Source organism: Benincasa hispida, chromosome 6 (genome assembly GCF_027475165.1).
Source record: "Benincasa hispida cultivar pf3 chromosome 6, pf3_genome.v1.1, whole genome shotgun sequence".
NCBI classification, from domain to species: Eukaryota; Viridiplantae; Streptophyta; class Magnoliopsida; order Cucurbitales; family Cucurbitaceae; genus Benincasa; species Benincasa hispida.
In genome coordinates, this window is record NC_143483.1 from 51,265,877 (window position 1) to 51,281,291 (window position 15,415).

Consider the following 15,415-nt stretch of genomic DNA (forward strand, 5'->3'; position numbering starts at 1 on the left):
TTCATTAGCCTATTTGTAAGGGAAAAAAAGGATATTTGGACAAATGTGTAAAATATATCCAAAGTCCATTTTTAGAAGCAAAATTGCTAATGAAAGTTCCCGTAATTCCAAGGGCCATTTGTAAACCAGCCCAAAAACATTGCAGGCCCACTAAACAGGCCCATAAGAGAGCTCCATTGGATCCTCCGTTCCCGTACTTTGTCCATATTGTTCCTTGTTATTTTATTCCGAAATAAACAAAAGGAAAAAAAAAAAAAAAATCCACAAACAAGCTGCCTATTTAAGCTCTTGCAACGGCCACGAACTTGCTCGCTTTGCTTTCTCCGTCCCATTTCCACTTTTCGCCACTCCAAATTCTCTCTCCCTTTTTCTCTCTACCAGTCCATCAATGGCTTCGATCACAGCTTCATCATCCTGTCTGCGATCTGCAGCTCCTCAATCGCGCCAAATCGCTGTAAAATTTCCAATTCCTTTTTCTCTTTTCTTCATTGCGTGCATTCAATGGATCCGTTGTACGATTTCATGTTTGTCATCTCTCGTTTTTCTGTATAATCCATTGCCTCGGATTTGTTCTTCTTAATTCTAATCCTTTCTATCTCGATTTTTGCGTCGATTTCTCTTTCAATGTCGTTAATTACGAAGTTTGGAGCATTGGTTTCAATCGGTGTTGTGATTGTATTGCATGGCTATGAAACGCATGTATGATGGACTTTGCATCACTTCTTTGATTTCAAAATATTTCATTTCTCTTAATTGTGTTGTTTTACTTTAATTCGTGTTATTTCAAATACTGATTTGAATTTCTTCCCTAATTTTCACGGCTATTTAGGGCCGGAGGGGTAGAAGGGAATAACTTTCGATCTATTTGCTCTCATCTACCTCCAAATTGGTTTCTAGGAAGTATCAGGACCAACAAAAGGTCAATAGACCATAAATTACATGCGATCTTCAAATCCTTACTTATATAATGGTTTACCGTTCTAATTATGATGATCAGCCAACTTGAAGTCCTTATGTCCTGAAAAATTCTCTGTATTACTGTATGTATGTATTAATTATCATTTTTTTATTGTTCTTTTGAGTTTTTGAGCTATATGAGACTAGATCATATATGTTCTCTCTGCTGATCATTTTGGTGAATTGTTTCTTGATAAGCAGGCAATATCCAAGATTTCTGGTTCAAAGACGGTTTCGTTTTCTTACCAAGGGAGAAACAATTTCTCTTCTAGAAGATTACAGTCGCTTCGAATTTCATGTGCTGTAAGTCCTATTTTGCTGCATGTTATTCGGGAAAAACGCTAATTACTGTTGCATTATGATGTTAACTGTGTGCGCTGTGGAACAGGCCAAACCAGAGACAGTTGAAAAGGTTAGCAGAATAGTGAAGAAGCAATTGGCATTGCCAGATGATTCCACTGTTAATGGCGAGTCCAAATTTTCAACGCTTGGAGCTGATTCTCTTGACACGGTAAAGTCCTGTACTGCTCATGTTTCATAAAATTTATCCTTTGCATGTCTTTTATTTTTTATTTTAAGATTTTTTTTTTACAAGAACATCCTAAAAAGCACACACAAAAAGCTGCTAAAGCTGTGACAAAGACGGCCAACGTCCTTTGCATGCATGTCTTTATCCATATATATATATATTAAATATATAGTTAAGACAATAGTTTACTATGTATTAAAGAAAAATATTTATGTGCATCTTAGGCACCTATTTTTATGCATCCCACTAGACATGTCCACGGGACGGGGACGGGGAAGTCGTCCCTGTCCCCGTCCCCGTCTCCGTGAATTTCCCTACGAGGAATGGGGCGGAGATTCCCCGCGGGGAAAAATTCCCCGCCTGGAGGGAGAGTTGGTAGTGGGGTGTCGGCGGCGGAGAGAGTAGTCGACTCAGATGAGAGACTGTGAGGGAGTGACTGAGACCAGACGAGAGATTCAACCAGCTGATGGTGACTCAGACCAGACAAGAGACTCAAACGAGTTAGACCAGACGAGAGCGGTGACTGTGAGTAGTGGATGAGAGCGGTGCCAGTGACTGTGAGTAGTGGACGAGACGAGAGCATTGACTTGAGTTGTGAGGTGAGGCGCGGGCGATAGCAGCACTCAGTAGAGGACCTAATTGCTTTAGGTTTATAATATATATATATATATATATATATATATATATATAATATTATAATATTATATATCCCGTCCAGACTCCCCTCCTCGCCCCACCGCGAGTATGTATATATATACTTGGGGTGGGGCAGGGACGGGGAATTTAAATGGGAAAAATTTCCCACTTCCTCCCCATTCCCTGTGTATTCGGGGAAGGGCGGGTCCCGCTGGTTAAATGGACATCTCTAGTTCCACCAAATTATTCAATCATAAGTTATCATGTCGCAAATTTTGTTTTTTAGGAATATTTTAATATTTCTTTTATGTGAGTAATGGATAAGTTTACCCACAAAGATGGGTGTATCCCTATTATCCTATATTAAATATATGGTTAAAGACATCCCTTGTATACCTTTAACTATATATTTAATAGAAACTTTGAACTTGAAAATATCTTAATTACGGCTCTTAAGTTTATATATTTTTGGTTAAGCTATAACTATGTCAAATAGGTCTTTTAGGCTACGCAGGAAAATCCCTCAGGCTTGTAAGTCTATATTATTAACATTATTATCCCAGAGCTAATAAATGTGTACTTGAAAAATTTTATGAAAATGATTTTCCCATTAAAATTTGTCAGGGCTATTAATGGGATCAAAATATCAATGTCGAGATTTCTGAATTTATCAATAAAATATTGTTTTATATGATATTATCTAAATCATAAAAGTTTACAATATCAATTAAATTAATAATTAATTTTTTTTGTACACTATCTATTCATATTTATATTGGGATTAATAGATGAGTTACTTATCTATTTATTTATAATTTTTATGTTTTATGTTTGACTATTTTTAAATTTAGAAAAATGAGCCAACTTATTTACGATATTTTGTTATATTGAAAAATATTTTCAGCAGTTTTGTCATTTAAAATAATTACTCTTTTTTATTCTATGTTTATAGAGGATGTTGAAGATATCGAACCTTTCGATTTTTTTGGATATATCAAATTCATCTATACATATTTCAACCATTATGAACTTTTTGGAAGGATATGTTTGAATAGTGGTTTCACAGCCGATTTGAGTTTAAATAACAGTGTATTAATTATTTTAAGGGGAAAAAACTTAGGGTGTAGACCAAGTTTCATCCAATGAAATACTGCCAAGTGGCAATTTTTTAAAAATATTTTTCTAAACTTTTTCTTTTGTAGTAAAGAAAAGGGGAGCTAATTTTCTAGAACTAATAGTAGGGTGAGGCAACATTTTTTTTTTGTTATTGCTCTTTGGATAAAAGGTATGAAATGTCTTTTTCTTAGAACTAATAGTAGGGTGAGGCAGCACATTTCCTAGGCTGAGCAATGCTCTTTCTTTAGAACTAATAGTAGAGTGAGGCAACACATTTTCCCCCCTCTCTTCGAAAATAAATGTCTTTTTTTTGTGATTTCTTTTTTGGGTTTAAACAATATTTAGGTTCGATCTCTTGGTCGATGATATATGTCTAAATCAGTTTAACCATGTTCATGTATATTATTTTGTTTCACATACTCAATTTGTTGGAAGCGTATGATGAACACTCACAAATAAATAATCAACAAAAGAATATTTGAGAGAAAACAAAAGTACTTATTTGGAAAACTCTTCAAACTAAATTTCTGTGTATTTTTCTTCTCATTTGGTTTCATCAATAATGTAAATGTCAATCCTATTTATAGGATTGTCATGGGAAAACTTAAATACATAACTCACACTCTAATTAAACATACATGGAACAATTAAAATCCTACACTTAATTCATGTGAAACTCTACTAAATTAACTCCTACGTTAACATACTTAATTAACTCTCATATTTTAATATTTTCAACTCTCACAAATTAATTCATCTATAACTTATCTAATTAAAACATGTTTAATTTTCAACATCCCCTTAAACTCCAAGCAAAGTTGTTAATTTGTTAAACATATCAACTTTGGGTGGCTTTGTAAAAATATCCGCATTTTAATCACATATTCAATTTGAACCTCCTTTCTTGAAATACAATCACTGGTAAAATAAAATCTTGTATCAATGTGCTTGCTATGATTAGGATACATTGGATTCTTTGCTAGAGCAATTGTTGACTTATTATCTACATGGATCACAATTGCATCATCTTGCAAAATTCCAACTTTCTTTAGAAAATTCCTTAACCAAATTGCATGATAAATACATGAGGCTGCAGCAATATATTCTACCTCACAAGTAGACAATGTCTCACTAGGTTGCTTCTTAGAACTCCAAGTAAAAGTTGTTGGAAAAAAACATATATCCACTTGTACTTGTTTGGTCATTAACATCTCCAACCCAGTCACTATCACAATAATCATCAAGCTTGAATTCTTTAGATTGAAAATAAAATAATCCATAATCAAGCGTACCTTTGAGGTGTCATTTTCAAATTAGTAATTGTAGGAGATTCCCTAAATCGACTCACCAATCCAACGCTGAAAAGATTATCTGGTCGTGTGCAAGTCAAATATCTTAAACTTCCAATTAAGCTTTTGAAATATGAGGGATCAACATCTCCTTCTTCATATTTGGACCATTTTATCTTAACTTCAATTGAAATTGTGAGAGGATTAGAATTGATCATCTTGAACTTCTCTAGAATTTCTCTTGCATATTGTTCTTAAGAGATAAGAATACATTCATTTTCACCTCAATGCTAAGATAATATGACATCAGCCCAATATCTGTCATTTAAATTCTTGGGTCATTGCCTTCTTGAGATCTTCAAACATACTTGCACATTTTCTTGTCCACATACTGACAAACCAACAAAATATCTCCATGATCATTAGTCTTAATATATAGAGAATGTTCATAAGGACGTCTCAAATACCCATTGTTAAGGAAATAGTTGTTGATTTTGCTATTTTACATTATAGGCATTTGTTTCAATCTATACAATGCCTTCTTTAATTTCAAGACTTTATCTTCTTAACCTTTCACAATATAGCCAAGAGGTTGTTCTAAGTATACTTCTTTCAAAATATCCATTCAAGAACGCCGATTTAACATCCATTTGAAAGATCATCTAAATAATCAACAAAGAAATAAATATAAATAATCACAAATAAATAATCAACAAAAGAATATTTGAGAGAAAACAAAAATACTTATTTGGAAAACTCTTCCAACTAAATTTCTTTGTGTATTCTTCCACTCACTTGGTTACATCAATAATATAAATGTCAATCCTATTTGTCAATCCTATTTATAGGATTATCATGAGTAAAATTAAATACATAACTCACACCCTAACTCACACCCTAATTAAACATACATGGAATAATTAAAATTCTACACTTAATTCATGTGAAATTCTACAAAATTAGCCCCTACATTAACATACTTAATTAACTATCATCCTTTAATTTTCTCAACTCTCATCAATTAATTCATTAATTTTCAACACAATTTTATACAAAGAAGGAAAATCATCAAAATTAAGATTAGGGAGAGATTTATACAAGTTTTGAATGATTTGGCATGCAATGCAAAAATATACATATATCTTGATATGGTTGGATCAGGTGGAGATCGTGATGGGACTTGAAGAAGAGTTTGGGATAAGTGTGGAAGAGGAGAGCGCACAGAGCATCACAACCGTTCAAGAGGCTGCAGATATGATTGAGGATCTCATCCTCAAAAAGAGTGCTTAAATATATTCCCACTCCTTCAAGGGTGAGCCGAGCAAGCCCCCCTTTTTTACCCTTTTGCCCTTCGGTTTCTTTTACTCGCACTGTCCATGTCATGTCATCACACTGGTATTTGAAAGAGGCTGTAGTCTTCGATCTCTCTCCCTCTCTCTTTAATCTACATTTTAATGCTAATTAATGTATTAGGTCTTAAAATAATTATATGGCTTTTGTTTCCTAGTAATTCTCTTTTCCAGAAAATATGTCAATCTAATCATGGTTCTATGGTTTCAATGGGATTTAGACATAAATTATTGATTCAAAAGGTAAGAGTTCCAATCCTCAGCTTCATATGTTGCACTATCGTAAAGAAAAAAGATCTTGATTCTTGTTCTTGGGGATTAAGAATTGAAACACGAACCCCTAATCACTTCCCATTTGAATATCTTTCATTATCTCTTGGGAATTCTTGAACTTATTACGTGGGATTTGAAGCAATCCTTCGAGTACAACCCATATAAAGTGTCCGACAAACATTTTTAGAAATTATTTAAATTAATAAATAGTTTTTTTTTTAATATTTGTGAGTACCTGGTCAACTTAAGCACATCTTCCTTTCGACTCTACAATATATTTGACAAGGAAACCAATAGGATATTAAATTCTAGATAAATGGTTACCATGGATTAAACTCATCATCTCCTAGTTCTATAATTTTTTTTTTATATGTTCTCATTATCACTAGGTCAATCCATGATGGTTAAATTAATAAATAGTTAATGTCATGAATTTTTTACGAACTAATACAAATGTTGATTCACCTTTAAATGTGAAAACATGGATAGAAATTTATTATGACATGCTTGTAAGTGATTATGAAAATGTTAATTTTTTTTTATCAAAATTGATTAGAAAAATGCTTTTAATAATTTAAAATCAATTTTAATAATATGAAACATGCGTTTAAAAGTTTTGAGTTAAATATTGAATTGATTTTGAATAATTGTAAGTGTGTACAAAATCGATTAATTATCAGTGTTGTACATGACAAAGGTGATATGAAGTCGGTAACAAAAATGACTCCAACTCCAAAGCGGTTGAAAGCAGTCTAAGAATGCGTTAAAAAAGTTAATATTGTTGTAAATTATCAGAAAAGTGGGTCAAAGTATTTATAATTTATATAAAAAAAAATTAGGAAATCATTACCGCCCAATCAAACACAAAAAAATAGTGTAAAATATCGAAAAAAACCCAACCCAAATGCAAAAAAAGGGAGAAAAGGTGGAAACCCGACTCGGAGACCCGAATCATCAATGATTAATCGATGCAATTTTCTCTGAGGGTTTTTTCCTCCAACGAATGACGCTTCGTCTTCATAATCCTGTCCATTTCATCGTTTGAACACTTCATCTTCTTTTTCTATTTTTGTTCTTTTTTCCTCTCTCTTTCATCATTCAAGAAATTCTCTCAAAATTGCTTTCTTCTTCTTCTTCTTCTTCCCCTTCTTCCATCGACGTTGCTTCATCTTATTTTCTATTTTCATTCTTTTTCGTCCACTGCTTCATTTTCGTCCTTGTCCGCTACTTCTTGGTCCTCTTCTTCTTCTTAATCCTTCTTCCGCTGTCGCTACAAGTCCTTCTTGCCACATCTTTTTTCTATCACTACATCAGTAACTATTCAACTTCAAAAGGTATATCTCTTTTCTTTTTTTCTCATCAATTTATGAGTAATTATAGTTATTAAGTCTAATTATTGTTTAGTAGTAATATTTATTAACCCTAAATTTTGTGTACATATGGTAAACAAAATAAAAAAGAAGACTATTAAAAATAAGAAGAAGAAAAAAAACTAAAAAAGGAGAACAAGAGAAACTAAAACTGAAGGTACAGACAAACCTATGATAGTGCTCTATCACTCTCTATCAATGATAGACAGTGATGGAACGCTTTTAATGACTATCACAGATAGAAATTGATAGTAGTATATAAGTGTCTATCTGTGATAGACATTGACAATGATCTATCACTGATAGACATTGATACACCACTATCAATATCTATCTATGATAGACATTGAAAGTATTCTATCCCTATTTATAATTGATAGAGTGATAGATATGTTTTCATTATTATATTTTGAATGTTTGCTTGATGGAGAGTGATAGATACATTTCCATTATTATATTTTGATTGTTTGTTTGTTTGCTTAATGATAGATATATTTTATTAGATATATTTGGTGGGGGCTAGTTATTGGATTATATACATGGTTGGTTGGTTTGGTGTTTTGATATTTGTTTTTTTTTTTTTTTTTTGGAGTTTATTTTGATTGATTTCATAGTTTCAGTTGATAAAGAAGTACATATATAGACCATGGTAGTCAGAGATAGAAGTTTTCTATCAATGTCTATCACAATTAAATACTGATAATCACAAATAGATACTAATAGACTACTATCAGTGTCTATCACAGATAGACATTGAAAGTGTTCTATCACCATCTATCAATGATAGACAGTGATTTACCACTATCAGTTCTTTCTATCACTATATAAGGATAGATATGTTTTTTTTTCCATTATTTATTATTTATTGATATTTTGATTGTTTTCTTGATATATTTTCTTATAAATATTTTGATGGGGGTTAATTATTGCTCAATGATACATATATTTTCTTTCTTATATATGTTTGACTCGATTGTATACGTTTTGATATTTGGTTGTTTGGCTAGGGACTACTTATTGGATTGTATATGTTTTGATATTTGTTTTGTTTCAGTTTAGTTTGCTTATAGGATTGACTTCATGACAGTGATACAAAGAAAAGAAGTACATATGAAACTTGATAGAAAGTTGTGAAACCTGAATTTTGATTTCCCTACTTAAACTAGTAATTAAGAGAATTTAACAAAGTATGACTCCCTATGCCAAAAAGGAAGAAATTCTAAGTGTTGAATAAATATTTCTTAAAAAGTTTGGAATTAAACTAGTGGAAAATTTGGCTAAGTGTAAAGTCAAAAGAAATCATGCATTTGGTGTTAATGCATGAGATGAGGCTAAGTATACTATGAAGCCGAAGGCAACCATGTGTGAATTTGTAAGGTTGAACGCATGATTGGCCAAGGCGTTGCCTAAAGTCACCCATGCGTTGAAAATGCGTGAGCGAGAGCGGAGAAAGCGAGATGTTGAGCGCAAGGCGCTAGGCAGACAATTATGTAGCAAATGAGTGGCGCTACGCGATGAGGTAGGCGACCGTGTAGCAAATGAGCGGTGCCACACTATAAGGTAGGAGATCGTGTAGCAAATGCATAGAGTTCAGGGATACGATAGGCGATCGTGCGGCAAGGTGCGGTGCTAGATGATGCGAAGGGTCACGCTGAACGATAAGCGCTATGCAATGGACGATAGTGTTAAGCAATGGGGGCGTTGGCGATAGATTACACGATGGCGCTACACGATAGGTAGAATACTAAACGATAGGTGTTATGCAATAAACGCAGGTGTTGGGCGATGATGCTATGCGATGAGCGGATACATTAGATTATATGGCGTCGGTGCTACACGATAAAGCTAAACGATGGGCGTGGCAGCTAAGCGATAGATTATGCGCGAGATCGTTGTGAGTGAGATCGTTTACTAAACGATTGAGCTACACGATGGGGCGTTGGTGCTATGTGATGGACGCAAACACTAGATGATTACAACGAGAGAGCTGGTTGTTAAGCGACAGCGAGATATTTAATAGACGATGGAGCTAAACGATAGATGCAAGAACTGCACGATGGAGCGGTGCTGAGGCTTGCGTTACGCAAGACTGATGAACTTATCTGGACAAATGGTTGTACCAAGAGAAGTTTGAGATTGAGTTAGTAGAAGCTGGACGAATAAATATTCATGCAAAGAGAGTCTTAAGCATGAGGAGGACACATTAAATAGGAGGTGGATGTGGTTGGGCGTTCGCAGATTGAGAGAAAAACGCTTGGACATGCTCAAAGGAGGAGGTGTCGAGTGAAGGTAAAGGGTAAGATGCCTATAAATAGGGTAGAATGCTTCACTTCAACTCATAAAATATTTTAATTCGTAAAGATCACTGAGAAAAAGAGAAAGTGAGAGAAATCCGTGTGTTGAACAGAGGAAAAGCAACGCTAATCGGATGGAGGTCAAAACAAAGGCATTGGAAGGAGCTGAGTGTATGGACAGACGCCTGGGTTAAGTTCAAACGAGAAGTTATTCCAAACTACTCGTGCAAATTAGGTGATTTTTAGACTAAAAGCTTTTAAATTGAATGTAGTTTTGGTATGAGGGCTGCCATGAAGGAACTCTAACTCTAAGGCTGTCAAATCCAAGGAAAACTGGGAGGTGTGCACTAGTGGGGAGATAGCCGGGCTAGGTGGAGTGAACTTAAGACTCTGAACTTTTGAAAGGGAATCTCAAAGCGAAACTCTAAGGTAAACTAGTTAAGAAATTTTCACACATTTTTGTAGAAGGAAATATCTTGAGATAAGGCCTGAAAGAGTGAGTAATCTAAGTTTGAAGGTTGATCTGAAATAGGGTCCAATAGGAGATTAAGGGAAATTGGGTGAACTAGGAAGGAAAAGCAATCTTAGCGGATCACTGTGAGTGGTTTCTTCTTTTAGTATTTTAAGCATATTCCAAATTAATATGCTATGGTTTATGAATGAATGCTTATACTATGAGATGAGCATGAGGTTGGGATGGTCAGAGGGTCTATGGACCTAGCACGTGAGCCCAAGATGAAATCTCATAGGATGGTCAAGGGATCGAGAAGTCTAGTTCCTGAGTTTGTGGGAGGGGAAAACCTTGAGTGAGATGGTCAGAGGGCTGACGAGCCTACCTTCTGAGCTCATGAAAGGGAGAACTATGTGCACATAGGTTGATGAATGTTTAGAGATGTGCAATGTTAACTATTTACCATGTGTGTAGGTCGATTTGTGAAAAGCTTCATTCAATGACGGAGGTATACATAATAACCTCATGATATAATGTTTATAAGTTGAAAGAGACTTATAATTATGATTCCACTCACTGAGCTTTGTGAAGCTCATGTTTTATTTTCTGTGTTTTCTTCACAGGTAGCAGAAGAGTCTAGGTTGCAGAGATTGATCAAGGTTTGCCACAAGTTAGAAATAGTACTAAAAGAGTTTTGTAGTGGGGATGAGGCTACATTTGTAAACGTAATTTAAATTTAAACTGGTTTCCTAAACAAAGCATGTGATTTCATTTGTTCCATTAAGTTTTCCGTTGTAGTATTAAATATTGTTAAAAGGAAACTAGTAAAAAGTGATTAATGGTTGTCATGAAAGAGTGATATCTGTTGACATCACGCCTCCTCCTAGATAAAGGTCGAAGTCTGGGAGAGGGTCGTGACAAAAGTGATAGAAATCTATCATTGTCTACCAATGATATCGATAGACAGAGATAGAATTTTTCTATCAATGTTTATCACAGATAGACACTAATAGAGTTTATTAGTATCTATCTGTGAGAGACATTGAAAGTTCTCTGTGTTGTCTGTCATTGATACCACTACCAGTGTATACATATGTTTTCTTAAATATGTTTGGCCGGGGGGCTACTTACCATTGGTGTTTTAATATTTGTTTTGCTTATAGGATTGATTTCATGCTTTAGTATATAAAAAAGTATTTGATAGACAATGATAGACACTATCAACGATAGAAGTGATAGAAGTCTATTAATATCTATCATCGATAGACAGTGATAGAAGTCTATCACTGTCTATCGTTAATAGATAAAGATAGACTTTACTAATGTTCATTGAATGATAATAGTGAGTGATAGTCAATGATAGAATCTAGTATTGTCTACTACTATAGTCATATATCACTTGCTTATTGCTGATAGTTGTATATTTAAACAGGTGCAACAGGAACATGAACATCAAATAATAATGCAAGACTAGAACAAAGCTTTGAGGATAACAATACGCATCTCATTAGATGTAATACAAACTATAAAGAAGCAATTAGATTATAGAAGTTTAAATAATTTTAAAAACGGTCCTTTCGGCCACTTTCTAAATCTAAACATTGAAAAAATGCCCACAAAATTCATAAACTACCTTATAAGAAAACAATGCATCACAAGGAAGCCAAATGTCTTGGCTTTTAACTTTAATGGGTATATAGTAGAATTTAGATTAAAAGAAATTTGCTTAATCACAAGTTGTACTCAACTACCTCCCATAGATTTAGAAGAAAAAGATAAAACCTCTGAACTTAGGGAAAGAGTCTTTAAGAATGATGATTCAATCGATAAAAAAGACTTCGAGAGAAGCTTTAAGTTCATACATGATTTTGAAAGTGATAGTGTCAAGGTTAAATTGGCAAACCTCCTCTTCTTGGAGTCCTTTTTAATCTCTAGGCAAGGACACAATGTTGTTAATTGGAAACATGTTGACATAATGGACAATGAACAAGCCTTTAAAACCTATCCTTGGGGACGATTGTCATACAACTTGAAGGTTTCTAAAAGGATTTTATATGCCTTCAAGGTTTTCCTTTGGCACTAGTTTATTGGGTATTTGAAACAATACCAAAACTTTCAGCACTAGATTTTGGATTTGGAAGAAAAATTGGCAATCAAGGTCCAAGAATAATATCGTTGGAGTGCTTGGAACTTGATCATTGGAGAAATCTTAAAGAGAATATCTTTCAAAGAAATGATGTAAGTATTTCCTACAATTTCTTAGCTTCATTTTTATTGCACTTGTTTCTACCAAAAAACAGGTAGTAGTCTATCTCTGATAGACAGTGATAGTCTACTATTCGTGTCTATCACTAAAAGACCAAATCATAACAAAGCTTGCTAGTGTTTTTTTGTTCTCTATCTAATGATTTAACATGTGTTTATATTTGTAGTTTTGTGTAATTCCATTAGTGTCAATAGAATAAGAATCACAATCAACCACCATAAAAAATATTTGACAGATTTGGAAGAAAAGAAGAAGGAACATATAGAAAGAAAAAGAAAAACATAAGAAGAAAGAAATAAAGAAATGAAAGAATTAATTGGAGAAAAAAAAGAGCATGAGAAAAATATAATGGAGGAAATAGAAGAACTGAAAAATGGCCAATACATGATAGAAAAAGAGCAAAAAAAAAAAAGTTTGACAGACCAAGAAGAGATCATCAAATGTTAAAAACAATCATGGAAAGACTAAATGATAGACTTCCAATTGAAAAACTTTTGCAAGAAGAACAAAAAAAGAGCTTGAGGAGACCATAGAAAAAAAAAACAAAGCTCCTTCTTGTAACTTACAAATTCTTGAAGAAAATAATGACATTGATAAAATGGTGAATGTGTTATGAAATACATATTTGAGGTAAGTCTTTTGCCATGTGGTATTTTATTTTTTTAAATGTAAACATACATTTACTAAACGATTTAAACTTGTTTTTTTCTTGTAGATTGAAATTGGGAATGAAGGAAAGGTTTGTATATAAGTTTGTACTAATAGACAGTTTGTCTATCGATGCATTTTTGTTTCTTTTGATTTGTGTCTTTTGTTATAGGAATATCATTCTTTTTATTATCTTTGTGTTTGATTTATGTTTTTTTTTTGTTTTAGGAATTTGACATACAAACATGAGTGACCGAAACACAAGATGATTTCAAATTTATTCCAACTCTACCTTTGGAAACCCCAAAAACACAAAAATTGACACCAGAGTTGGATGATGGAAAGGAAAAGGTATGATTCCTTTCTTAAGCTACTTTTTCTTAGAAGTCAATGAGGTTAATCACTGCCCATTAGTGATAGACACTGATAGATTTCTATCAATGTCATCATTGATATACAATTCTATCACTTCCTTGATTCTTATGTAACAGTGACACATTATATTGTATTATTACAGTAAATTGAATTTGAAGCTATGGAACATGTGGAAAAAACTGATCACCTTCACCATAAGGTAAATATTTAAGTCTTAAGAAATCTAAATAATAGACTTCTATCAGGAAGTGTCTATCACAGATGGACATTAATAGAATTCTATCAGTGTCTATCGGTGATAGACACTATACCATCAATGTCTAACACTATACCATTACTTTATTTATTGCAGCCTGTAAAAGAAGGAGAGAATGTTGTTGAACGAGAAGAGCATGTTGGTAAGGAAGAGGGGCGAGTTGTTGAGGAAGACGTTGAAGAAGAAAATGAGAATGAAAAGAATAGAAGACTTGAAAATAAAATAAAACAACTAAGGGAAAAGAAAGCTAATAGTTGCCTGCTTTATCACTAGATATTTGATATCATGATAGATAGAGTGATAGTGGTGTATCACTGTCTATCATGATAGAGAGTGATAGACCCTATCACTATCTATGAATGGTAGATAGTGAGATTTTTTTATAAATTTTTTTATATGTTAATATTATATTCATATCTTTCTTGCTATATAAATATAAATAGTTGGTGTTGCTAGTTCTATACTAGATATTTGTACATAGTTGTTGATATCATGATGGATAGAGTGATAGTTGTTTATCACTGTTTATCATTAATAGAGAGTGATGACCACTATCACTATCTATCAATGGTAGATAGTAAGAGATTTTATGATAAATCAATTTGTATATTAATATTATGTTCATATATTTCTTGCTACATAGATGCAAATAGTTCCTGATATCATGATATATAGTTTTCCCATTCTAACATGTAACTAACATTCTTTCTTATTGCAATTATTTTAGGTTGTTGAAGGTGAAGGAAAAGTAGAACATAGAAAGTTTGGACTAAAAGTATTAGATGATGATAGGAAAGTTATGAATGAGAGTCCGAAGAGAGAAAGGAAACCAACAGTAAAGATAATGAAAAAAGCCCCTCCAAAAAAGAAAAAAAAAAGTAAAAGAAGGAAACAGTCATTAATAGATAGTGCTCCAAGGTTCGACTTAAACATTTCTTAACTAAACTCTCAAACTCAATCTTATCCTTCTCCACTAAAATCTCAACCTTCTCAAACTTAATGTTAGAACTTTATTTTAGAACGTTACTGAAAAAGACTACAATACTACTGATAATGAACTATATTTTGTGAATGATATTTTGTGAATGTTACATTTTGCCAATACTAATGACAATGAACATTAATTTTAGAATTATATCATTAAGAATTCTAGTTTATATTAATGATGCTATCTGTTGTGATTTTATCAGTTTTTTAAACTTCTGTATATATGTTGGATGAAATTCTATCTGGTACAGATGAATAAACCACTATTAAATATATGTTGAATGAAATTCTATTAGATACATCATGAATTCTATCAATGATAGACACTGATAGAAGTCTATCAATGTCTATCGGTGGTAGTTATTATTGGAAGAAATTCTATATTTCACAAATGTACATTGATAGATTTCTATTAGTATCTATCAACTATAAACTCAATTACTATAATGCTATAAATGCATCTAGTTCTAGTGCTTTGTCTGATGCCAAAACTGAATCAACCTATTAATGCAAAAACCCACGCGTAATCTTAATATTGCAACAACTTTTGCATAAAAAATGAAATCTACATTTAATTTTTAATAACCAAAATTGATATATTGCATCATATGATAAAGAA

General features: G+C 33.0%; 1 protein-coding gene and 1 long non-coding RNA gene across 2 annotated transcripts; both read left to right on the forward strand.

Moving 5' to 3' along the window:
- Window positions 1–212: 212 nt before the first annotated feature.
- ACP1 (acyl carrier protein 1) lies at window positions 213–6,037 on the forward strand. The gene is made up of 4 exons (XM_039033254.2): window positions 213–454; window positions 1,159–1,260; window positions 1,346–1,468; window positions 5,689–6,037. The coding sequence occupies exons 1-4, from the start codon at window positions 389–391 to the stop codon at window positions 5,815–5,817; spliced, it is 420 nt and encodes a 139-aa protein (XP_038889182.1). The 5' UTR covers window positions 213–388; the 3' UTR covers window positions 5,818–6,037.
- A 7,367-nt stretch (window positions 6,038–13,404) lies between these two features.
- LOC120080315 (uncharacterized) lies at window positions 13,405–14,082 on the forward strand. The gene is made up of 3 exons (XR_005482468.2): window positions 13,405–13,529; window positions 13,696–13,752; window positions 13,906–14,082. It is a non-coding gene; the product is annotated as an uncharacterized LOC120080315 (long non-coding RNA).
- The last annotated feature ends 1,333 nt before the right edge of the window (window positions 14,083–15,415 follow it).